Source organism: Odontesthes bonariensis, chromosome 21 (assembly GCF_027942865.1).
Source record: "Odontesthes bonariensis isolate fOdoBon6 chromosome 21, fOdoBon6.hap1, whole genome shotgun sequence".
Lineage (NCBI taxonomy): Eukaryota > Metazoa > Chordata > Actinopteri > Atheriniformes > Atherinopsidae > Odontesthes > Odontesthes bonariensis.
In genome coordinates, this window is record NC_134526.1 from 15873083 (window position 1) to 15900354 (window position 27272).

A 27272-nucleotide genomic window follows, 5' to 3' on the forward strand; every position below is an offset into this window, starting at 1 on the left:
ATTTTCTCGCTCAACAAACTTAAAGTTTGTCTGCCTGCAAGCGCCCAGGTGCGTCCGAAAATTAGGCAAATTCGCGGATGTTCACTGCCGTCCACAGTGACACAAATCCCTCTTTTCGTGCAGTGCAGACTGAAACAGTTCCGCTGGGGAAGGACAGTTATAAGAACGAAATTAGAGTAGGAGAGTTCTGATAACTGCGTTCTTAGAACGGCTCTGTCCGAAAGCGGCTAGTGCAGCTTTTGTGAAACAGACTAGAGTTACCCCTCTTTTTCGGGGTTGAGTTGCCTCCCTTTGTGAAACGGAAAACTCAGAGTTTCCCTCATTTCAGGGTTAATAATCTCAGAGTTTTCACTAAACCTGCTTTGTGAAACGGACCTCTAGGGCCTCATGTACAAAGGGTGCGTACGCACAAAATAGTGGCGTACGCACCTTTTCACGTCAACGATCAGATGTATCAAGAACAAAAAGACCGTGGAAATGTGCGGTGCCTCACGCCAGCTTCAGGGCTGGCGTACGCACGTTTCTGCAGCTGTTGATTCTTTGGCGACACCTAAGGTGATGTTGGGAAACTGTTATAATAAATAAATGTGAAAACAATTAGTGCTCAGACAGTGATTTGCACATTTGAGATAGATGAACAATTAATACTGATAAACAATTAATACACCCATGTGTCTCCATTTACACGAGTGGATATAAAAGCAGCACAAAGTGGTGCAATGCATACCATTAAAAACAATGGCTGCTTTAGCAGTATTAGAAGACTTTGCAAATGGTGCAATTTGAAGAGAGCATGTGTTCACTATACAGAGAGGATTTGCTGGCATATGATGGCGACTGACTCATTAGCCGTTTTGAGGGAAATCCTCCTAGAACTGTGCGCAGAGCTGCGGCCGGCGTTGGAGCGCAACACAGCGAGGAGCCATGTGCTGCCTGTGCTCACAGGTGATGTGCACACTGGGGTTCCTATAGCAACCGGGGCATTCCAGAGGGAGCTGGCCAACCGATTGGGACTCTACCAGTCTACCCTGACCCGAGCCATGCCAGCCGTGTGGGACAGAATTATCCGCATCTCAGCCACGTATATCAAAGTCCTACATTAAAGGCCAACAGGCCAACATTAAAGCTCAATTTGAAGTGAGAGCCGGTTTTGTAATTGGAGCTATCGATTGCACACACATTGCTATAAAAGCGCCAACACATGATGAATTTGTATGTTAATAGGAAACATTTTCATTCGATCGATGTACAGATCATAGGCGCCGTCTGCGTGGGTGCTTCGGAGCCCGGGCACCCACGGGGATTAATGAGCACCCACGGGGATTAATGAGCACCCACGGAAAAATCCGAGCATTGAAGTGACACAATCAACCATTATATAGTATAGCTCGTCAGGTGTCTGGAAGCTGTGCGCCGGCGCAATTGCGTTTTCCAACCGGCGGGGAATTTTTCTTGGTCGGGGCAAAACCGGGCTTTCCAAAGCCATGTCATCTGCTGCTGTAGTGTTTTCCCAAAATTCACCGAATCCTTCCCGAATAGCCTTCAGATCGCCTCTCAGTGTGTCAATCATTTCTCTTGCGCTCTGTGTGTGTAGCTGGCGCTTTTGGAGAGCGGCGTTGACCGCCTCCACGCGAGAGAAGAAAGTGAGCATGAGCCGCAAAGAAAAAAAAGTTCCAAACTTCTGCAAGTGCACGAGCAGGCCACTGGCTTTACCCCCTGCATCACCTTTTTCATTTGCGCTCAAGTCCTCTAGAAAGTCCATCAAAGCACTGTAGTTTGCAGCAATGGATTGTAAAGAGGCCGCCTTCACAGTCCAGCGAGTGGGGCAGAGAGGTCTCAGCGATGGTGCGACTGTACCCTGAAACTCCTTGAACCAAGCGAGTCGTTTTGGTGAATTTCTGATCAGTGTGATCAACTCGCGGATGAGGGACATGAAGTTTCTACATGCAGGGATGCCTTGGGTGACGTCATGTACCATTAAATTCAGCAAATGTGCGGTGCAATGCACATACTGCGCCCGGGGCTCCTGCTCCAGCACGCGTGCATTTTAAGAAGACGTACTATGTATGACCAATAAAGAAGTATAAGAATCTGAGTGGATGCGGTCTCCGAGTCATGAGTATAAGTTTCAGTACTACTTTCAGTTTGTATAAATATATTTTCAGTTCAATTCAGTGCATGTTGTGATTATGTCATCGGTTTTTAAGTCGCTTTGTAGAAAAGCGTTTGCCAACTGTAATGTAGGCCTAATTCCATTATCAATTTCAATTCAAATATAGGCTATTTTATTGTAAAATATTGATGTGACATCCGCAGGGAAAATAAATAGGATACATTTATTACACATACAAATAAAGTGACCAACTCATGAAACGGTTATATTATTGGAAAGCAAGGTTTTATGCAAACGGGTCTTTCTGTGGGTCGCGACCCCCAGTTGGGAACCACGAGCACCCACCGGCATAAACATAAGTCGGCGCCCCTGGTACAGATCATATGTGAATGAATTAATATGCGTAAATGCAATTAACCAACATTGTGGCGAGGTGCCGTGGTTCAACGCACAATTCATACATTCAAGGTAACAGCATCGTTGGGAACAGACTACAAGGTGGCACTGTGCGTGATGGGTGGCTTCTTGGTGAGTAACTTTATTCGTGTAATTGTCGTAATATTACTCCCCGTGACGTGCATTGAGTATGTGCGCCCCTAATTTCTATCCCGTCTTCACAGCATCATAGTCGGTGGTTAAAGTTAGTTTCTTGCTGTTTTTGCTGGTTAAACTTCAGCTTAAGATCTTTCTAACAAGACCCTGATCGTCTCTGTGGGCAAATGTTAATAACCCTGTGCGTGCGTAAAGTGTGAAATGTCTTAATCAGCCTCACCTTTTCCCCGGCGCACTTCTGAACGTTACTGTATGAACACGTTGTTGTGAGTTACACAAAAACATCGGTATTTACCTTGGGGGTAATCGGAGTCACCCACATGAGCTCCCACCACCCCAGAGAGAGCAGTGTCACCCATAGTTGCGCCGACTCTCTGTTCAGAGTCGGTCTGCCCCCCACCAGCTTGTTTTGGCCCCACTGCAGCGGTGGGCAGGCAGTCTCCGCTTCACATCCACCTTAATGTGGGACCACTTCTTCGTCACCTCTGCTTGTGAGGCTTCTCAGACCCCACAGCATTGACAGCCTCAGGCTCTCCCGCCCACTCCTCTTGTGTTTGCTGCTTATGCCGGAGGACAGCGTGTCAAAGAACACATTTTTTCGGGCCTCCACTTCAGAAAGTAGCACCGACACTTTCCGTGAAGTTCTTCTTTTTTCCCGTCTTATTCAGTCTTTTTTTCTTTATTTTCTGACCGTACACAGAGGGGAATCGCAGGTGCAGGGCTCATTTAAATATGATTTGAGTATTTAAGTAGGGGTGTGGACAGGGAGGAGTCGGGTACTCCGACATGTGCGCTCAATTCCACGTTTATTGGGATGTACAAACGAAATGTGCTTGGATTGATGCGTGCGCACAGATTCATACATCCGACGTTGGAGGTCATTTGGGTTTGAGCGTACGCCATGTTTCAGTAGGAAATCCACGCAAGTCTTTGTACATGAGGCCCCTGGTCTCTTCTCCACAACAATACATATTTAAGAGCAGAACGAGCACACAAAACAAAATAAAGGAAAAGTTCATACTCACAGAAGAAAAACATTGAGCTTGGCTTTGTCTTGTTTTTGAAGTATCTGTTGAACTTTTTCCATTATATTTTTCACATCGGACAGTTTTGCTTCTGTTACATAAAAATAAAGAAGTTAAGCAGAAACCACAAACCAGTGAAGTAAATGCACTGTATATGTGAGATTAATTTTCTTTGCTTGGTAAACTTTGAATAAATGTTGTATCAGGCCCATAGGTCCTTACTAAAGGATATGAATCTACTTTAACTGTGTATGTAGTGTTCATCATGGAAACTGTAAAATGAAAATTTATTTGATCATTTTTGTCACTGGCAAACAAAGAGGGGTGTTTTGCGGTCTAGTTTTTATGCTAAAATAAATACACTCAATAGTTTATCCCCATAAATGGGCAGTGGGTTGCCAACGTTTAAAAAGAAATGCAAATACCTGATTCACGCAGTCGTTTAGCTGGTGGTTGCCCTGTGCTGCACTCACCCTGAAGGTCCATCTTTCGCTTTTTCTGTTGGACTAGAATGATAATTAAAAAGATTGTTGTCTGAGTTTTATATCATGAATCTTGAGCTCAAAAAATATGTTAAGTTACAGGAAAATATTGTTTCCTTATATATACAGACAAATATTATCAATAATATTATATGTGTCTCACCTTTATAACTTGGGGACTGACAAAACCTGTAAATGAGCATAAATATATGACTCAAACAGTATTTGATCAAGACTTTTATCCTAAATTATATAGGAAATGTGTAGATGGTCTATCTGAATAACTATTTAAATAGGCTCTTTATATTCACAAACTTCTACAGGTTTTAGTGCATATCTGTACAGTCCAAACACAATATTAATGCATTTTCGTACTTATCCAAAATTAGCTCAAACAAAGATGATGTGACTCATCACATCGTCCTTACTGAAGCGAAATCACTCTTCATAAAGCATTATTAGCAGAAATTGAAAATAGAATCTATATTAATCGATCATATAACAAATCATACGCAGTCAGCATCAGTTTTTTTTCAGTTTACTTGAGCAGAAGACTTTTCTTTTTCCAGCTTATATTTTTGTTGTATATTTTTTTCAGCAAAGAGATTAGAAAATTGTAGTTAATTCTGATTTCATCTTAATTTTACAGAACCTCACATCAAAGAGCATTGGTCTATATAGTCGGATTGATGAGAGTAATTTGCAACAAGACACAGAACAAACTTTAACAACTTATGATGCCTCTATGATTTGCCCGTGCCTTGATTCTGAACTCTGTCCCTCCATTTCTTCATTTTCGGGAAAGAAAACACCTTTCTCATTCATCTTTATAAATGCAATTAAAATATTCTGTTAAAAATCCTTTTTTAAGAGTTTGATACATATGGGCACAGTTAAAGCTGCCGTCGGCAGGTTTTCAAAATTCCGAGTCTAAAGTCGGAAAATTCGAACTGATACAACTTTCAGGCCCCTCCCCCTCTGTGGACGAGGTTGTGCACGTGAGTCCACACCAGTGTGCGCGCACACAAGCTGGGGGCAGACTCACGCTCAGCATGGAAGACGTGATTGGTGACTGTTCTGCTCAGATAATAGATCAATAATAAACCTAACGTGATTGGTTAAAAACAGCCGGGAGCGCTCGATTTTTGCAAGCACGATTACAGGCTTCAGAGGGAGCTACAGAATTCGGGATTTTTCCTAAACAGCCTATTTAATATTCTACTTCCAGAATCCCATGACAGTTCAAGCTAATATGACTAAAAAAAAGTTGCCGACGGCAGCTTTAATGTTACAATTACATGTATGCTCAGCCTCACAGGGCTAAGAGAGTAGTTGCATTTGATATATAGCTAAGTGCATATAAAGTGTTGTATTTTAAGAAGACAAGAATGCAGTGTATTAGATTAATAATTTAGCTATAATGTTTCAATATAGATGCTTAGATAGCATTCACTTAGTTTGTTTTGAACAACATTATCCTTGAGAAGGAACTGAAATGGTAAGATTCTAAAGGTAAAATAGACCAGTACCAGAGATTAGAAATGTAACAACTCCTTTAAATGTATACAATTATTATACATTTGTTATACAATTATAGGAAGATGAATCTTTTTAAAATGTAGATGCCAAAGAAAACTCTACATTACCTGTTATTGAGGTTTGTGAAGACAAAAGCAGGTAAGCAGGGAGGTGCAAAGTCATCAGAGAGGCACAGATCTGTAAGAAGAAGGAACAAAGGGAGCAGACAAACAGCAAAGTTCAAGTAAAATAAAATCTATGAAGGTGTGGTATGGATGGCGCATTTCCCTCTCTGGCAGAAGGTAACTGGAATCAATACATACGAAAGAGCTGATTATCTAAAGAGGAACAGAAAGTGGGTGTGGGACATCAGGTGATCCCTGTCTCGAGGGGCAGGGAGGTGTGGGGTTACTGCTGAGCAGGTATAGACAAACATAGTAGGAGTGGCTGCACATGGCAGAACATTAGATAATGTGGAGAAGTCATCCACGATGAATGAAGGGACATTTTGTCATTATAGAACAACATTTGAAATTAATTTAAAGAATAGCCAAATCACAAGGTCGATTTAAAATGCACATCACACTCCCACATATCGGTTTACTGTCTCTTTCAAGCTCTGCTGTGAGCTGAAGTTTAAAAATGTCTCCACCAGTACACCTTCTTTTGTGGCGTCTCCACCTCCCACAGAGAGCAAGTTCAGTGTAGCAGTAGACCTGCACAGCTTCAACTTGTTAAATATCTTCTGAGTTGTACCTTTATATCACTGCATTCTTAAGTTGTTGAGGATCTAAAATTACAATCTAATGTCAGCAGCTCTATGTTGTCTTTAAAGAAATCTAAATTAGTTAGATAGGTAATTACCTCTAAGAACCAGTCTAATACAGCAATCAGATGTTATACCCACCATTCATCCATCCATTTTCTATACTTGTTTAATCCAACTCATGGTCACGGGGGGCTGGAGCCTATCCCAGCTGTCATTGGGTGAGACCATGTTACCTGTCCAGGGTACACCCAGTCCATCACAGGGCCACACAGAGACAAGCAAGACAAACAACCATCCACACACACACACAAGTCTAAGGTCACTTTAGACTCATCAATTAACCTTGATGTGGATGTTTTTTGGGTGGTGGGAAGAAGCCGGAGTACCCGGTGAGAACCCACGCATACACGGGGAAAACATGCACAGAAAGGCCCCAGCCGGGAATCGAACCAGGAACCCTCATGCTGCAACAGTGCTCACCACTATGCTGCCCCAAAATGTAATACCCAATACCCAAAAATAAAACAAACAACGTCCATCCCACTCCAGAAAAAATCCAGAGAAAATAAGTTTTATATTTGTTTTGTACTAAACAATTCTATATTTTAAACCAATGCATCATGCTAGAGCCATTTGCACCAGCACATTGGAGTCCTGAAAAGATCTATGATCCGGAGTGGTGGCATGTGAGAATGCAAATGTCTGCAACATTCACTCAAGATTTCTCTCAGAGACTTTCCACCCAGCTCCAAAATAAATTACTTTCTTTCTGCTGCTCTAAAACATGACAAGTCACTATTTGAAGGAGGGCAAATATTGGGAACTGTTTTAAAAACATTGCATTGTAAAAGATGTTTCTGTTTTCATGTTGTTACGCAACCTGTTCTGCTACAACTTGAGCCACAACTGCTGTATGTGAATTTTTGTGTGTTTTTGTCATCACAGCAAACTCCAGCTTTAATGACACAGGTCGTCAGGTTTTTTATGAGTAATGTCTTTGCCACTTTGAATTAGAAATGAATCCACACAAAGCTGCCAATGTTCCAGTTGTTTATACTGCATGACCAAAAATACATATCACGGTATATTTTTTTCATGCATAATTAGGTGTTCACAGCATTTTCTACAGATTGAGAACAGAATTACTGCAGTAGATTAATTTAGGATGGTCTATTTTACCGTCATAGAATAACGCCCCACAAAATGATGCTGTTTACAAAGAAGTTCTACTCATGATTCTAATGAAGTGAGGAATCGGAATGCAAACACAACTGCAGTCAAAATACTGACCTTAACTTCATGCATTCTTGATATTCTAAGACATGCTTACGGCTAAGGTGATGGAGCAAATTGCTCGTGTTGCCACCTCCAGCGACAACTGTAGCCCGACAACACTTGCATAAAATGGTTGTTTGGTCGAAGTCGGATTTTTTTAAACCAAAAAACTTCCAAACTACAGACACGGCTCCTTTTTTTGGCACAAGTTCTTCTGTGTCAGCATGTTCTACTAGTTCTGCAGCTTCGATTTCGGAACTTTCCATGTCCTATCCACCTTCGCGTAACGCAAGTGCTTATTACCTCCTCGCACCCATAGACAGTAAACATGCGTGTTTAGAAGCGCAACACTGAAAAGGGTCCCGTCTCAAACAATGTCGCGCGACGCAACATTACCCCCGTAATGAAAATCAAAATCAAAATGAGTAATCAAATTCACCGGAATGGCGGTATATTAAAAATTCATATCATAACGAAATTATAAACCGGTATTAGGTGTGAACCGGTATACCGCCCAGCACTACTGCATACAGCATGCAAATCTCTGTGATGATCAAAAGGCAGGAAGAATAGAAACTCAGTGACAAGAAAATAAACTTTGATGAAAACATATTGCTGTCTGTCAAGGGTGGAGCTTCAACTGTAAAGCTGATATCAAACTAAGACCGTTTTAAAAGGATGAGGTACTGAACAAAAGGAACCAGGGAGCATTTATACTGAAGGAGTGAATGACCAACACAATGCACATGTGGACAATGATGAGATTAGGTCAGGATGTCAAAACGAAAAACAAAAAAACGGAAATAGCTGTCCTTTTTCCATTTTTTGTTTTAAACCAAAAACGGATTTTGCTGTCTTCATAAAAAAACGAAAAACAAAAAAAACAAAATCAAATAACGGCCCAAATGTGGTTTTTGGAAATTACTTTTTTCACTTTTCGTTTTTTACATTCGAACATGACGGCAGGCAGACCGGAAGCGGAATTCACTCCAAAATAAAAGTAGCGTGCTAATTTAATATCAAACATATTTACCGCTTTTTATACACCCATTGTAGGTAGTAGGCTGCATTTATTTTAGTTAAGTGAAACTACAACAGCTGGCTATTTGGGAGAACGTGATAGCCTATATAAAATTATTATTGTAAGCTATTTTTATGAGCCCTGGATAGAGGGATGTTTGAGCAGGGAAACGTAACATCCTGTAGTAATGTTAAGAGCTTTTATTTTGTACGCAAGACAGCAAAAAGTTCTCTTGTTAACCTGTAACTGAAGAGGTGAATAAAAGGTGGCTGCTGTTCGAGCCAGCGAATGTTAAACGCTACGTGTGGTTCTTTTATGTACCTCAGTATATCCAATCAAGAAGACCCTCGGTTACATTATTTTAGCTCATGCTGCCGCAGCCTGATAGGTTGGTAGTAGTATCACAACAACATTTCTCAACATATTCTTATTCCAAATCATACAAGGCTGTAAGACAAAACATAATAAATCCCTGGAATAAGGGTGAAGTTTGTCCGCTGACATGTATACATACACAGCTGCCATGAGCAAAGAGCAAAAGTTGGGGTAGTTTCGCGTATTACATGGTAAGTGGCCGCGACTTATGCTGTAAGACTGGAGAAGGTGGGAATTGGCCAGGAGTTAGGCTACACTGGAAGTCCGGGCAAAGTACGAAATAAATGAACGGGATGTACACTCTAATACACAGTCAGTATTGTGAAGTGTTACCTAAAGGCCTCTGTCATTGTACAGAGACGCTATGATTTGCTTGTACAGCATATTCATAGACACACCCAGCCTCGCTTTCAATATAACACACGCACTCGCATTCTATAATTGCTATAATTGCCTTCACGAGTCTGTGAACGCGCAGGAGGGAGGGGTGAGGGGGGCTAACGGTTGATTGGCATGTCAGAATCCAATAGAAGTAACTCTCATCATTACTTCTATTGGTCAGACATTTCCTCTTGCTACACCCTCTACAATGGACTAAAAGATAATTTTTTTTCCCAAACATTCTATTTTAGTGGATGCAATGGGGTCGTGAGGAGGTTTTCAGACAATATGATAAAAAATGCTCCAGAAAACATCTCATACCCCACCTTTAATGCGATAAGTGTTTTATTACTTTGCATGTCTTCCAAAAGAGAAAATAATCAAACGCAGGGTAGCAAAACATGGGCGTGAAAACGAAACTTAGGCCCAATCCCAATTCTATTTTCTACCCCTTCGCCTACCCCTCGCCCCTACCCCTCGCCCCTTCAAACGTAGGGGTAGGCGAAGGGCTAAGAATGTCACCCCTTCGAATTGGGACAGCACTTCACACTCACGAACGTAATAAGTTCGCGCCGTCAGTTGTTACGTAACCAAATGCGACAGCTTTAGCCAGAAGTAAACAAACATGACCGGTGCTGTGGTGTTCGCGCTGTCCTGGGCTATTCGGATATTTTTAGAAATATCTGCGTCGAATCGACGGAGTGCCATCAGGCGAAGGCGTCTTCGACATCTGGGAGCATTGCTGGATCTTGTTACGGTATGTACAATAAGAAATTAATGCAAATAACGCTTGTGAGTGAGCAGCTGGTAGCTTCCAGAGCCGGCGTGTGAAAATGATTGTGTGTGTGTGTGTGTTTGAAAGTGCTTCTAACTGTACATTTGTGATATCGTGTAATATAGAAACAATTTGCTTGTCTCGTTGGATTTGCTGATTTGACTGGAGTAGTATCCTAACCTGGCTAACCTAGCTGAAAGCATAAGCTAACGTTTAGCCTTTGTTACTCGCCTCGTTCCGTTTGGGATAAACATGCAGCTCATGCTTTTTTGAAGCGGTTTTCTTTGTACCAGGTTCAGATTTGATGACTTAAATAAATGCACTGCATTGTGTGTGCTATCAATGTGTTGGTTTGGGAGGATGAAAGCCTGATCTTTCCATGTTTTTCTTTCCAGCAGACGGCTCATCCTACAAATTATTGCCGATTGGACCACAACATGTACCCCAATTTTTTTTGTTATCCCTTGTATAATAAATCTCTTCATACCAATATCCGTTCCAGTCATTCATATGATGTTGATGTGATAATCATGCTCACAAACCTTTTGTCCTTAATTTATTTTATTAGGCTCACATTACAGACTGGTAATTAAGGCAGCTTATTTTCAGAAATAACAGCTTAAAGTGTCTGCTGTAAAGTGTGTGGTGCAAATATGGACAATAAACAGTATGAATATAAACAGTATGAATATAAACGGGCAACAGTGCAATCATCAAGAACGAGATGACCGGAGCAGGAACAGCGAAGGTGCATGGCGCATCGGAGGTGCTGCATGGGCTCAGTGATGTTCTGGGGGAACAAGACACGATATGACATTATAGCATGCACTGTCATCCATTGTAAAAAATTAAAAAAAGGTGTTTCAGAATGCGGTAGTGGTGGCTGTGTGTACAATAGGTGCATGGCGCATCAACTCACCGTAAAGTTTGTCTATCATGCGCTCAAACCGAGCTAAAAAGCGCTCCGTTTTCTGCTCGTGGCGCTTCTGCTCCTTCAGGCTCTCCTGTATCAGGTAATCCATTATGGGATTGGACTTCCTACTTCTTTTTGGGGATGGGGATGACTTTAGAAACAGATCTTCGTTTTCGGCGCTAAACCTGATCAGGCTCTTTGTTTGTGCTTGAGTCCCTGTGAATCAGTCACGTATTTGAATACTTGTGATAATAGGTAGCGAAATGACGCTCATGTCACTCAAAAGGAACTCCTCTATGGTTAACCAACTACATTGCTTGTAAATACTCGTGTTACAATTTAAAAAACGACAACTCTTTCACAGCACCTTCACATGCATTGACCGATTACTCCATGTAAAATAGCGACTTTTCCCACGTGCGTTTATAACAGAAAATAACTACACATTGCCACCATGTTAAACTCACACAATACACCAGTTATCACAACTTAAAACGATTAAAACAGTTAAATTATGGCAAAAAAAATAGAAGAACTTACATTTGTGTGGTGCTCTCTTTGCTTCTGCCATTTTTAAAAAGACTCGCGATCTCCCGGTAGTCGCGTTGTATTCTGGGAAATATATCATACCCCTTCAAACGGAGTCTGCCTGGCCGAACCCCTCCGTTTCAAGGGCTACAACGGAGGGGTAGGGCTAAGGGGAAGGGCTTTGGAAGAGTATTGGGACAACACTACCTCTACACGTGAACGCGCAAAACGGAGGGGAAGGGGTAAGGGGTAGGGCCAAGGGGTGAATAGGAGGGTTTCAGTTACGTCATCACGGGAGCGCGCAAATTTCAGTTGGTGGGCAGGAAGCTGGACTACAGCATAGCAACAGCATGGAGAATATGGAGATGAGTAAATATTGTAGTGGTTTGGAGCCGGCACATAGGGAAAGGTATTTGGCGTTAGTTGAGAAATACATTGGGCGTGACACATACTTAATGAAAATGTCCGAATTTTCGCAAAACCGGAACGATTTGACGAAAATAGAGGCTGTGGACATAACGAGCTACCTGGTTCTCCAGACGTCTTACTACACCAAGCAACAGATGAAGGCCCACAAAAGTTTGGAGGCATACAACTATTACCACAGCGGATGGATCAGCAAACTCGGAGTAAAACGTCTACAGAATGATTGTGTTTTGGTGTTCGCCAGGGTAAGTTTGTTTATGGTGCATTATCCCAGGGGAAAATGCAGTGTGTAGTGCAGGGCTGGGCAGTAAAGCAGAACTTAACATGTTGAATGCCGAGCTGTGAATGTTGGCATTCATGTTTTGATAAAATGCCGAGATCCAAATGCATTGTGTCTTTGTTAGCCTAACGGTGCGTTCACACCAGACGCGGTCGGGCGACGCGATTACATACAAAGTCAATGCAAAGACGCGATTAGACGCGGATTCGAGCCGGCGGCGCGATGAGGCGCGGTGGGGCGGCGCGGTGAGGCGCGGTGAGGAGCGGTGAGGCGGTGCGGTGATGCGGTGGCCGCCGCGCGAGTGAAAATATGCGATTCGCGCGAGTTCAAAAAATCCAACTTTGGCGAAATATTCGCGCCAGACATCCTATCAGCGTTGAGATTCTGGACGACAGTGACGTGGAGACAGATGGACAGGCGCTGTCTGTGACGTGCAGATGGGACTGCACATGGAAATTAGCTTCTAAGCTACAATCTGGTGCAGGTCATCTCTTTACTTTGTAATTAATGTACTTTGCACATGGTCCCTGACAAAATAAAATAAAAAAATTAAATCACCGCCTTCTCCAGGAGTTCCGTCTGGATGACGGCCGCCTCCAGCGGCACCCCAGGCCCACCAGGACCCAGCCCGACGACCCGCTCGGGAGGACCGGCGCCGCGATCTCTCGGCAGGACACCAACCACAGGCGCCCCGCAGCTGAAACGGAGCCGTGGCCCAGCTGCGGAGCGCCTGCAGCCGGCGTCCCGCCAAGAGATCACGGTAGCTACCGATCCTCCCGAGCAGGCCATCAAACTGGGTCCCGGCGAGCCCGAAACACCGCTGGAAGCGGCCGCCACGGGAGGATCGGTGCCGTGATCTCGGCGGGACGCCGGCTGCAGGCGCTCCGCAGCTGGGCCGCGGCTCCGTTTCAGCTGCGGGGCGCCTGTGGCATGGTGTCCTGCCGAGAGATCGCGGCGCCGGTCCTCCCGAGCGGGTCGTCGGGCTGGGTCCTGGTGGGCCTGGGGTGCCGCTGGAGGCGGCCGTCATCCAGACGGAACTCATGGAGGACCGGCGCCGCGATCTCTCGGCCCAGCTGCGGAGCGCCTGCAGCCGGCGTCCCGCCGAGAGATCACGGCACCGATCCTCCCGTGGCGGCCGCTTCCAGCGGTGTTTCGGGCTCGCCGGGACCCAGTTTGGTGGCCTGCTCGGGAGGATCGGTGCCGTGATCTCTCGGCGGGACGCCGGCTGCAGGCGCCGGTCCTCCCAAGCGGGTCGTCGGGCTGGGTCCTGGTGGGCCTGGGGTGCCGCTCGAGGCGGCCGTCATCCAGAAGCAACTCCTGGAGAAGGCGATGAAATTATCCGAGCTGAATGCACCACCGGATGATGTCACTGACCCAGACACGACGGCGTGTGCGTTTCAGACGAATCTCGGACTGCCACAGCAGGTACAAGGACGCGATCAGCCATGGATAGCCCCTTGAGCTATCCACTCGTTTTTTACTCGCGCGAAAGAGGCGTTTGAGGCGATGGAATTTAATTTACACCTGCGGCAACGATCGCGCGATGAAGGCGGTGTGAATATTCGCATCGCGTTTGGTGTGAACGCACCGTAATGCACAAAGCAGAGAGAGAGCGAGCGATTCTGTTGTCAAGAACTTGGGAGCTAATGTGCCCTGTTAGCACTTAAGCACTTCGTGGATACTACTGAAACGTGAAGATTGTGACAAATTAGTTTTGTTTAGATCAACCACTCTCAGAGATCGCATGAAACACCGATGGCGGTGACTTTAGCTTTGTGTTTTGGTAACCCAGCTTGACCGTCGGAGCCCAGTCCACTGACTCAGTAGCCAACAACGCGCTGGGGCATCCTTCAAAACAAAGCCCAAACGTAGTCCGTATTACATTACTGTTGATTGGCATTTAACAACATAATACTTTACTGCACTACTACTAAACAGTTAGATTTCTCACATACCTTTGACGAAGTGGTCACCGCAGACACGAGCATTTGCAGATTCAGCTCCTCCAGTCTGTAAACGTAGGTTAACTATCCACTTTTTGCGGCGTTGTTCTGTGAGTTTTTTTTCCATTTCTCACCTCTATGGGCGATTACCTTCGGTCCTCGATAGTAACCCTTTCCCTTCTCTCGGTTAGACCGATTGCAACATCCAAAAACGGCACAAAACTGAGGCATTTTGGGCAAAAAGTGGCAGACAAAACACAGTGTTTTCAATGGGCTCCAGCTCAGGTTGCCCAGCACCTGGGTTCGCGCGCTTAGAAAAATACGGAAGTGACGTCAAGTGAAACCCACCTATTGGGATTGGGCCTTAGAAAATCGGCTCGGCGCATGCGCAAAACCACAAAATAGCAATTCTCGAGAAAGGAAAAATGAAAAAAGTAATTTCCAAAAACAAAATTTGGTCCGTTATTTGATTTTGGTTTTTCGTTTTATTATGAAGACAGCAAAATCCGTTTTTCCGTTTTTGGTTTAAAACGAAAAATGGAAAAAGGACAGCTATTTCCGTTTTGACAGAAAAACGGATTATACACTTATACTTATACTACGTTAACAAGCCTTTATTTGATAAATGACTCGTCTTACCGACGTACTTGTCTCCTTTGTGTAGCCACTCGGCTCCGGACTTCCAAACGGTATGTGCTCTGACCTTTCAGTGTAACTCAGGATTTTTTTCTCATTTTTCTGTCCTCTTCACAAGCAGCTGCGCCAGAGAGTCTCTATATGAGTGAAATCTGTAAAAGGGCTGTGGCTGCGCCCACTTCTCTGGCTAAGTTCAGAAAAGAACGGAAAAATCGCTGAGAGGCTGAACGTGGCCTGCGTAGCCCCTGATTGGCTGTTGAGGCACTCCCCAGTGAGGTCATACGAACTGAGCGGTGCATTCAAATGCAACAGGAACATTAAACTTTGCCGATGTAACCATAAAATAAATCCTCTCCCTCTTCTTTTATTGGTCTCTAATATAATCTAATGTGTGTTTTTCCACCTGGGCTATGGTCAGGGTACTAAAGTATAATCTAAAGTTGTGTTTATTCAAAACACAATCTCAACAGAACTATATAACACGCACACACACTGGTAACAATTTAAACATTCCCTTTCATAACTATAACTAACTTAACTAACTAACTAACAAAATAACCACTAAAAGAAACCATTAACAATTATGAACAAAAAAAGAAAAGATTTTCAGTTAACTAATCACGTCATCATGTTGTTATGAATTGGCTTTATTCTTAGACTTTATGTATTCATATTATGTTGTTCACTAAATAATCTATGTTCCTAGTTTGTACGTTTACACTCTGCTCATACAAACGAAATGTATGTCAGATAGGTCTGGTATATACACGCCTGAAACAACACTCACACACACACATTGTTTGTCACATCCAAAGAACATGACAAAGACGGTGGATGGCCTGCTCATATCACTAGCAAATGTCCAATTATACTTTGTCGAGTGTAAGTACAACCTCTGTGAGATAAAGGTGGACATAAATATGAAATGTGTCCGGATATTGGGGCTCTCTCTGATGGAGGCCCTGCGAGGGCTCTGTCTCTCCGAGTTCAGCACGGCTAAACTTCACATGTGACCACGAATAAATACTTTGTTTAACTTAAGATTTCTCCAGCTTGTTCTTGGGCTTCCAATAAAAGAATCGGGCTAACAATGTCTTTTAAGACCGAAACAGTCTCCTCAATCCCCGTTATTGGGAAGCTCTTGGCCTCAAAGTCCCCATCGCGCCACTTCGGGCAGCTGGGCTCAGGATTTTTGGTGGATTTGGGATTGGTCTGAGGGACAAACTCATCCAAACTGGTTTTCTTTTACTACAGTTTTACAATCACACTTTAAAAGTATTATAGGGAACACTCCAGGGAACATACAAGCATTAGCAATTTCAGTGCAGAAAAATGAGATGAAAAGGGTTTACAGTGACACACAAGGTGGTAAGTTACAGCAAAATGATGCACTACTGTTTACAGGATTCTATTAAATTCATCATCATTCCATTTTGGCGAATACTTACATTGTAAAGGCATACAAATTTTAGGAATTTGTATGAATCTTTTACACAACTTTAACACGCTCAAAACCACACACTGGTATCCACATGAAAACCCCAACCAGAAGAAAAGAATAACTGAGAAAATGTTAAAACTGTCAATAATTTTTTCTGAGACGAGACATCTCTTAAGTCAACTGTTATTATTTCAGTTGTTGAAAATAAACTTATAGTCATACATTAGTGACATCTGGCACACAGCAAAGACTCCCTCCCCTGCTGCTTCTACAGCATTTAAGCTGTGGAGTGACTCTAATGTCTCTCATATGAGTTTGGCAAAGGCACAAGCCAACCATCAACATACATACATTTACACCTGATGTCATCTAAGAAGAATGCTTTGGTGTGGTGTTTTGTCCTTTGAACTCTTACAAAGATCCTCCTTGATTCATCGTTTGGACTTATAGGTCTGAACAATGGGTCAGGTTTGATGTCATACATGCGGACTACAATGATTGGAACAGCTTGGCACAAACACTTCGACATGCAAAGGCACTTCTCTTTGAACAGGAACATAAACTGTATTTCTCCACAGCAGCCATTCTTGAGTCTAATAACACAGTCTGCCCTGTCTGACTCTTTACAATTTGCTGATCGGTAAACAGTGTTTCCATTTGTGAAGCTGTAAAAAACTTCCACTGACTGGATAAGAACTTGTCGATTTAAGAGCTCTTCTATAGCTAGTTTTACAGGACCTGTCAATGTCAGATTCTGGGATTGTCCAAGCTGTGAGTAAGATTCCTCCTTGTCATTTACTTGTGATAGCTTGGTTAATAACTCCCCAAATTTTAGAGGATGGTTAAAAGCCAAAGAAATAAGGTGACTGGGTATGTGCTGCCAGAAGATAAACTTCTGGGAAATTTGTTGAGGATTGCAATCAATGTCTGTAAGCCATCTCCTTAAATTTCCACTGTTTCTCTCAAAAGTAAAGGCTGATGTGGCCCACAGAGGCCCCCAGTTATGTACACTTTCAGCGAGGTGGATTAACTGATGACAGTTAAAAGACAAGTTTTCTTCACCATAAAGTTCCCTCATGTCTATCACAAATCTCACCAAGTACTGATGGGCCAGCTGCAGGACATCTAGAGATATTGATTCTTGGAGAATAATGTGAATTCCAAATGACAAATATAAATAATGTGCCAGAAATGTAGGATGTAGGACACCAGGCAGGACACTAATGGCATAGAATAAGAGGAATGCTCGCCACTCTGATGCTTTCCAAGAGTCCCGACACTTCAGTGACCGTGGAGCCCTGATTATTTCTACTGGCGGCTTTAAACAACAAAGCAAGGCTGCTCAATTTCTCCATTGATAAAATAAATTCACAACTCTACAACATAAAAAACCATGTAGAACATAGCATATACTTTGTTGTCTACAGTAGTAGATCAACCCTCATCTTACTTTGAAGCTCCCAGCTCCCAGAAGTGACGTTGACGCAGCTTTAGCAGCAGAGAAGCTATTAGGCTTGTGTTGATAATAATAAACTCCTGGACTATTTTCAAACTTCCAAATGCATCGTTTTGTGAGTACAGACCATATTTGTACTACTGTAGAAGTTTGGTGTCATGGCATGTGATTTTAGTGTGGTAATTTTGGAGATACTGCTAGGTTCCATTAGCGCTTGTACTAAGCTATTCGGGATAACTCAGTAACTCAGCTGATGTTTAGCCAATATCGAAAAAACTGCGGGTGGGCTACTTGGCTGGATATCACGGTTCAAATGACCCCAGGTTGAATCTACTCCGGAGTATCACTTTAAAGTTTAATATGAACCTACAAGAACAACAATATTAAACATTGTGGCAAAACACATCACATAAATCATTTAACAGTTGCCACAAAAATGTCAGTCCCTTTAACTTGAAATTTCCCAGATTTCATATTTATTATGTGTCATGGATTCAAAATCAATCAATCAAGTTCCTTTACAACTATGGACACTTGAAAGCTTTACCCATTTCATGACATTGTTGTGGAAATTTTAGTAAGGCACAGAGTCAGTTATTTTCTGAGGAGGTAAGATGCTTTTAATAATATCTTGCAAGAGAGAACAATACAGATCAGAATACAGAGCTGCTCTGAGTCTTAAGCCCTATTCGGACGGGACTAGTTTAATGGGGGGACCTGGGGTAAAGTAATAATCACCGGGAAATCTAGTCCCGTTCGAACGCGCCATGTCAGTAAAGATAGCGGAGTATGTCGGTAAACTTTGCCGAGAATTCTACCTCCTGTGAAACCGCCTGGAGTATCTACCATAGGTAATACTAATCCCGTGCGAATGCGACCTTCGGTAATAAGTACGGAATATATCGTCACATCCTTTTAAAGAGAGAAACAATTAGGTGTAAAATAGAAAATGACACTTAAGTTTCGTTGTGCAATCCTTTTTTTAAACTATACTTTACATTCAGGTAAAATAAGTATCCTGAGCAAAACTTTTGGTGAACAGTACTTTACATTAAGGTCAAAAATGAATAAATCTTCTGTTCTGTTATACTGTACAATACGTTTTAGTAATACTTATCATTCAGGTAAACAAACAAAAAAGTCTTATGCGTTTGTATACAATAATTTTGGAGCAGAATGCTTTATATTCAAGAAAACTCCTCCCATGTTAGATGAATATTACAGGGATTTCTTGTCCCGTCCGAATTGGTCATTTCTTCTCCCTGGCGTCGTCTGGTTAACCAACATTACCATACGTCCCCCCATTGAACTAGTCCCGTCCGAATAGGGCTTTAGACGAAAACAAGTCAGTTAATATACAGGTTAATACGTAGTCGCTCCTTTGATATGTTCAAGACTTTGTTATCTATCTTTCCTCCCTTTCTACAGCCAAGGCGCCTCAGTATCGTGCCATCTTCCCTGTCAAACTCCTTAAAGTTGTTCAATCATAAGAGCACAATACCCTCATTGAAAGAGGGAGAAAAGAGAAAAACAAGTGTCTTAAATGAGTTATTACCGGGTGATACAGAGTAACACTCATACAATGTATATGTGAATTAATTTTTCCCTTACAACATTTCTTCATCTGAGATGCTTCTCAGTTCATCGTAGAGTTTCTGCACCATCGTAAGCTCCGCTGAAACGTCTAATGATCCAACAACAGATATTTGCGTCAATTCAATATTTTCAGGATTCTCAGTGATCTACAGAAATGATTCAACAGGTTGCGGCTTTACCTGGGATGGACTTGTAATCCGTCCTAAGCGAGAGCTCGATTGATTTTGTCATGGTTTTTTCCAGGGTTTCCACGATCTCATCCTAATAGAACATCAAAACCTTTAGAACTTATTACAGTCGGAAATCGAGTTAAAGATTAAATGAATAAGACATGCGTATCTTTCTCTTTATAAAAATGGGACAAACCGTCAGTTCTTTCAGCTCGTTCAACATAACTGTTTTAGCCCGATCAAACATGCTGTTCTTCGATTCATATACATGTCTCACAATTGTGTCTCTCATGTTCTGCAGGGAGTCCTTTCCTTTAAACTCTGCAGCTTCTAAAAACAGAGGATTGTCATTTTGATTTTGATTTTCATCACCAATCACACTGAATATGCTGTAAGAGTGCATATCATGATAGAGACATGCTGCATGCCACGACATCTTACTCTCATAGCATTCTTGCATGATTTCTTCGATGGTCCTTAACAGGCTGCTGTAGATCGTTTTCTTGCGGTCACGGATGAGTCTGCTGAGCTTTGTCTTCATTTTTTCTTCCTAGTAAAAATGGAAGAAAAAATATAGTTTACAATTATCAACATAATATGTTTACAGATTCCACCAAAGAAATAAGTAGTAAATCTTCGTTATTGGTCAGCATTTAAGTAACTTTTATTTCCCACAAAGATTATCTCAGTTTTAGCAAACACAATTGTCTGTATTTAACTGATGAACAGGATGGGGCTTTTTCTCATTCTTTACCTCCATCTTGAGAAATATCAGCTGCAGTTCGACATCTTTGTACTTCTGAATCAGCTCCTTTGTGCCAAGTGAGAATGTGCTGATGACCCCATCGAATGCCTCACATTTCCCTTCATTTCTGAAACAAGTTTAAAGGGTTTACAACAGTAGCATACATGTAGATGTAATTAAAACCTCTAATGATAATGTTATGCTAATTATAAAGATCATTAAAAGTTAGAAAATAGGCCAAAAAAGGATGTTATGTGCTCATTCAAGTAATTCTTACAGGATAGTCTTCCTGAATTCCTCATCAATGCTGTCAGTCAAGGATGAAGTTAATTTCATGTTGAAATTTATTTCTTTCCCTTTTTTGGGTTAGTAGCTGCCATTGTTGATGAAAACACTCTTCAATGTCCTGTGAAATCCACGGCCAGTCTTTCTCTGAAGCACAACATCATAAATAATGAAAGAAATATTTTTTCAACACAATGTCAAAATTCACACAATACGTACAGGGTACAGCGAGGATTTCAGGTTTCCTTCAAATGAACTTTTGGATTTTTCAACCCCTTCACTAAGGCAGCGGTCAAAGGTCTGGAAAGCATCCTCCATTGCTTTTTTAACCGGGAAAAGATGATAGGTCATGTTTCTCTCAAGTTCTTCACACACCTCTGTTTCATTGCCAACCTAAAATTAAAAAACAAAACCCAGCAAAAGAAAAGTGTTATAGCAATGAAGCTATAAATATTAATGGCTTCTTTATTTGTCAGTTATCAATAATTCAACACCCTTCATGTAAAGAATTCTTTAGGGGCAAGATTCTATGTAAACCCCTGCAGTTTTAAGATTACCATTAAATATTTCTGTATAGATCTAAGATGTCAGCAATCTGATTTTCCCTTTTTTTTTTTTTTATAAATATCAACATAGTTCACTAAAACTTGATTAAAAGTTTCTTAATCTTACCGTTTCTCTCGACCTGGCTGCTTGAATCAGACAGAGAATTGCATGAGCACTATATTTACACGACATCCTCAGATTGCTGTTTTGCTATAATTGCCTAATGTGTGTAGCGGTTTTACACGATATATATTTAAAGACTTCACCTACCAGTGTCACCCAGTTCTAGAAGTTTCCTCTTTAGGAACTCTTTGGAGCTCACTGTGAACACTTTGAAACAGTCATCACAAGTGTTTCTGAGGAGAACAGAATTTATTTACAAGTTTTGCTCACATTTACTGACAATCTTGGTGTTAGATATTCTGTCAGTATTCAAAATTCATCTTTTTTGTAATTTAGTTTTTTATTATTTTTGGGGGCTTTTATGCCTTTAATGGACAGGACAGTTCAAGAGAGACAGGAAGCAGGGGGCAGAGAGAGGGGGAAAGACATTCAGCAAAGGGCCGTCCGATGCGGGACTCGAACCCCAGCTGCAGCGAGGACTGTCGTGCCCCTACAGGCGCTCTGTACATGGGACGCCTGCTTAACCCACTATGCCTCCGACCACCCCAGTTTCTTCATTTTTAAAACCGTAACCATTTTCTGATTTATAGGTCCAAAAAAAAAAGTTAACTATTTGCTGTTTTTCTTTCCTTATCCACACATAAGCAGCTACGTAATACAAAGAAACAGTAAGCCAGCATTGTGGCATAAGCTGAGAAAAGTTGCAAGTTCTGCAACAGATTTCTGCCACGGGCCAAAAGCTGTCAATGAATGAACACAATGAATGTTCCCATAACCATAAGTAAACTGACCGGAGGAGTGGTACAAGCTTAAAACCAAGGCTTTTTTCCCCCCTTTAGATACACCAAAAATGCGAAACATGTGGAGCAGATGTGCCACAGATCTATACCTCCAATTCACATAGAACATGGAGTTGTGTACGCCTCAGTGTAAAAACTGAGCTCTGTTTTTGATAGTGACTCATTTATAGAAATGAGTCCATTTAATTTATATTCAGTTTAGTTAGGTTTCACTAAACTTTCCAAGACTTATCTCATTGGGGAATACCTCCTGTTCTTGCAACTTCAACACCCTAACATGCCTAACCTCGACTAGCACTTTTTAACATTCCTGTCATACTCTGTTATAAATAGAGTTAGCACTTAATACATGGAGGGCTTCTTAATGTACTGAAGCTTGAATGTTGTCCCTTACAAATTTCTGCTAAATTACCAGATATGTATATGTACCTTCCAATAATGTGATAAAGGATTTCACTATGTGCAAACGATGTTTGAATTATTTAAATTTGCTTTCATTTCTGTCTGTTTTTCCTCTTCTAGTTACAAAAGGCATCTCAGTGGGAAGCTTACTGGTTACAGCTAAGCCAGGACGTGTCAGACAGCCATTGTGTTTTTGTTAATAAACTAAAATCAAACTCTTTGTATCTCTTTGAATAATTGCATTTCATCCCTATATTGGACTCCTTGGTCCCAGTGATTATAAAGAAATACCTCCAATGGATCGTGACTTAGAGTCACGCGGCCATTTAGTTGGTGTTTGCCATTCACTGGACTCCCCCTGATGGTCGGATTTTCTCTTTCCTTGTTTAGTTAAAAAGGAAAAAAAGTTTGGGTTTCTCTCAGTATTGCAACATTTTCTTAAAAGGCTTAGTTCAAAGATAAAATATATGATTTACTGTGTATCTCATCTTTATCACCTGGGGATGGTCCAACCTGAGGATGAACAGAACAGAGTTTTATGGAGAAGCGAACCTTGCACCAACTTTCTGCTATTCAGAAACTTTTACAGGTGTAATGAATTAAAACTGTCATTCTGTCAAAGATTTCTTCAGCAAAGTCCTGGCAGTATGAGAAACGTAATAACAAATGATGCCAAGCACCTTCTTTGTCCTCGGTCACTTCACAATGAATGCATAAAGATATGTTCACTTATTAAATATTTGTAAATTTCACAATCTTTTACCTTTTAGTATTTAGCCTGGAAATTAAATACTGAACTGAGAGTGATTGGTGAATGAGTGCAGCTGGGGACAATGAATACAGGTGACATGAGTGAAATTAATGAGCAGAACATGGGGACTGAGGGGAAAACAATGGCAAAACCTAACTAAACATGAACTCAAAAACCAAGACATGAAACAATCTAAAACATGATAAAACATAGAACTAAAAACATGGGAAAACCCCATGAATATGACACAAAGTGATGTGAATTGGTGTGAAGTGGCAGCAGGGAACCACATGAACATTATTGAAGCAAAACAAGCTGTCCTGTTAGAGGGTTTAGTTTCGCTTATGGATAAACTGTACTGCACGAGTGTTTGTGCTTTGGGTGTGTCAAAGAAATACCTCCAATGGATCCTGACTTAGAGTCACGCGGCCATTTAGTTGGTGTTTGCCATTTACTGGACTCCCCCTGATGGTCGGACTTTCTCTTTCCTTGTTTAGTTAAAAAGGAAAAAAAAGTTTGGGTTTCTCTCAGTATTGCAACATTTTCTTAAAAGGCTTAGTTCATCAAAGATAAAATATATGATTTACTGTGTATCTTATCTTTATCACCTGGGGATGGTCCAACCTGAGGATGAACAGAACAGAGTTTTATGGAGAAGCGAACCTTGCACCAACTTTCTGCTATTCAGAAACTTTTACAGGTGTAATGAATTAAAACTGTCATTCTGTCAAAGATTTCTTAAGCAAAGTCCTGGCAGTATGAGAAATGTAATAACAAATGATGCCAAGCACCTTCTTTGTCCTCGGTCACTTCACAATGAATGCATAAAGATATGTTCACTTATTAAATATTTGTAAATTTCACAATCTTTTACCTTTTAGTATTTAGCCTGGAAATTAAATACTGAACTGAGAGTGATTGGTGAATGAGTGCAGCTGGGGACAATGAATACAGGTGACATGAGTGAAATTAATGAGCAGAACATGGGGACTGAGGGGAAAACAATGGCAAAACCTAACTAAACATGAACTCAAAAACCAAGACATGAAACAATCTAAAACATGATAAAACATAGAACAAAAAACATGGGAAAACCCCATGAATATGACACAAAGTGATGTGAATTGGTGTGAAGTGGCAGCAGGGAACCAAATGAACATTATTGAAGCAAAACAAGCTGTCCTGTTAGAGGGTTTAGTTTCGCTTATGGATAAACTGTACTGCACGAGTGTTTGTGCTTTGGGTGTGTCAAACTGACATTTATGTCCTGGAACAGAGTCACAAATGATAAGAGGAATGATGCAGTGTGAATGTGAAAACAAAACAAAACAAAAAAAACAAGAGTAAAGCTGTAACCCTGAACATTCTTTTGAACACTTACATGCAGTAAGAGCCAGGTGAATCAGAAGTATGATGGCACATTGTGTAACAAGAGCTGATTATAGCAAGAACTCCAGTTTGGGACCATGCAGGAACTGAAAGAAAACAATGAAAAAATAATACATATAATGGTTTGATGCATCCCTCACACTTTGCTCCTGGGTGCTGCTATCAAGCAAACCACAACATAAATGCTTTATTACTGTTTATTTTAAAAACAGTTCCTATCGTTGTCTTAGTTGTAAAAAGACACTGATCACAGTAAAACCTTCCCTGCATTGCTAAAGCAGTTTTGACCTGTCAGGGCATTAACATGGCACCTCTGCAGGTGTACTGTGGCACCCGAATGTTGTCAGCAGATCCTCTGGGTTCTGGGAGTCGTGGGGTAGAGCCTTTGTGGATCAGATTTATTCCAGCACATCAGATTAGGTATTTGTGTGGTTTACAGGGTCTTTGTTTGTTCTTAGAGGATCCAGAGGATTTACCTACAAGGGAAAATTAAAGGAATCCACTTGCTGAATGGAGTTTTTTAATTGTACTAAAATCGTTTGGTTGCCTGCTCTCACGCCACTCAAAAAGTTGTTCTTCCTGTCTGTCGGATCACTCTGTCCATGTTGTGACGATCAAAATCTGCAGTGAACACTTCATCAACACAAACGGTTATGTTATCAAGTGCTTTATACAATAGATGTACATTTTATACACTTACTCTTTTTTGAAAAAATACAAGAAGTTCGAGAAAACAATAAAGACAAACCTCCAGAGCAAAGTGTAATGTGAACACATTTCAGTGAAGAACTATCCGATTTAGGGTTTATCTGTTTGGAAATGAACAGTGTAGAGGCAAAAACTGTTTGCTGTATGGTGAGGAAGCAAAGACAACAATAAGTATCTTGAGATTTAAGAAATTTATTACAGAATAATAAATCAAACTAGAATGAACAGTCAGTGTCAGACACCAAGTCTTACTATTCGGCCGAATAGGGTGCAGCCTCTTTCAACCACAAAGATTTCAAGAGTCTGAACAACCCACTGATGCTCAGATCGGTCATTTTATACAGTTCATACAAATATTTATCCAGACAAATATTTGGAAAATCAACCATATGACGTTAAGCATTCTGTTGTATAACAGTTCAGGGAAAACCAAGTGTAACACAACACATGAACAAAAAAAACTAATTTCCCTAAACAAACAGAATCAGGACCATTTGAGATCCATCCATCCATTTTCTATATCCGCTTAATCCGTTGATCGGGTCAAGGGGGGGCTGGAGCCTATCCCAACAGTCATCGGGTGAGAGGTGGGGTACAACCTGGACAGGTCGCCAGTCCATCACAAGGCCACACAGAGACAAACAACTACACATGCTCACACTCACTCCGAGGGACAATTTAGAGACACCAATTAACCTAACATGCATGTTTTTGGACGGTGGGAGGAAGCTGGAGTACCCAGAGAGAATCCATGCATACATGGGAAGAACATGCAAACTCCACACAGAAAGGCCCCAGTCGGAAGTTGAACCAGGAAACCTCTTGCTGTGGGGCAACAGTGCTAACAACCACACCACCGTGCAGCCATTTGAGATAATTTTTTCTAACTATCCAAAGTGAGAACTATTTAATGACAAATTAAAAGATATTTAACAACTTTGTGCTATGTGACATGGATGCTGTAATCACATTTTAATTGGTTGAGAATGGGAGAAAAAGTAGTTGCTTGAAGAAAGCAACAGTACTTAAACAAGTTAAATTTGAGGGAAAATGATGTGGAAAACATTCTTTAAAAGCCTAAAATCCATGTCAAAATCAAACATAAAGTATGTGCTATATATTCAGGAAGATGTTTAAATTTACACATTAAATGTCCCTTATTACTATATCTGCTTATAATCATCTCTTAAGGCACTTCATATAACTTATACCCAATGTGTTGCATATCAAAATGTGCAGAATAATTGCAGCTATCACAATAGCCGCATTCGGACAGAGCAGTTCTAAGAACGCAGTTCTAAGAACGCAGTCCACCTCGAATTCCGTTCTAATAACTGCCCTTCCCCAGGGGAAGTGTTTCATTTTGCATTCGCACATGAGTCAGGACCTTGATAGGGACTGATGTGCATAGACATTATATATCTTTATATGTCTATGCTGATGCGACGCAACCGTCTACATGTGAAATGTTACTTTAGCACCACACTCAACAACAAAACAAAAAAAACAAAACCCGGTAAAAGTAAGGAGAGAAGAAAAAAAACACCACCAAGAAGCTAATATGGAGAGCGGGGAGGCCACCGTGTTCATGGTCTGCATGATGGTGATATTAATCATGGACGATCACATCGAGGCTGGAAGAGCTCACAGAGAGAGTCAGGAGACGAAGGATCGAGCGCAGGCGATACTTCTTCGTTTCATGAAGGAAGGAGAGCGGAGCGCCGCAGACAAAGGAGACGACGTGTAAGTTTAACTTATTAAACACGCGCAGGTTGTGTCTGTGTCGTATGAGTAAACATTTCAGCCGTTATTCTACTGTTTGCGTTGAGCAGATTAGGAACATGAAGA

The 27272-nt window shown here is 41.5% G+C and overlaps 2 protein-coding genes and 1 long non-coding RNA gene across 3 annotated transcripts in view; all 3 read right to left on the bottom strand.

Moving 5' to 3' along the window:
• The window catches only part of LOC142371779 (nuclear GTPase SLIP-GC-like), a 30894-nt gene extending 24898 nt beyond the window's left edge, over positions 1 to 5996 (bottom strand). Inside the window, exons 1-3 of the mRNA XM_075454513.1 lie at positions 5819 to 5996; positions 4116 to 4196; positions 3691 to 3781 (exon numbers count right to left, since the gene is read on the bottom strand). Of these exons, the coding sequence (XP_075310628.1) occupies positions 3691 to 3781; positions 4116 to 4196; positions 5819 to 5873 (227 nt within the window). The 5' untranslated portion in view covers positions 5874 to 5996. The remainder of the gene's footprint in view (positions 1 to 3690; positions 3782 to 4115; positions 4197 to 5818) is intronic.
• A 4894-nt stretch (positions 5997 to 10890) lies between these two features.
• On the bottom strand, positions 10891 to 11928 carry LOC142371984 (uncharacterized). Its single transcript, XR_012768160.1, has 3 exons — positions 11740 to 11928; positions 11206 to 11415; positions 10891 to 11076 (listed from the first exon to the last, which is right to left on the bottom strand). It is a non-coding gene; the product is annotated as an uncharacterized LOC142371984 (long non-coding RNA).
• A 7588-nt stretch (positions 11929 to 19516) lies between these two features.
• LOC142371901 (uncharacterized) lies at positions 19517 to 20756 on the bottom strand. The gene is made up of 5 exons (XM_075454640.1): positions 20698 to 20756; positions 20430 to 20547; positions 19872 to 20225; positions 19685 to 19766; positions 19517 to 19593 (listed from the first exon to the last, which is right to left on the bottom strand). The coding sequence occupies exons 1-5, from the start codon at positions 20754 to 20756 to the stop codon at positions 19517 to 19519; spliced, it is 690 nt and encodes a 229-aa protein (XP_075310755.1).
• Positions 20757 to 27272: the final 6516 nt, after the last annotated feature.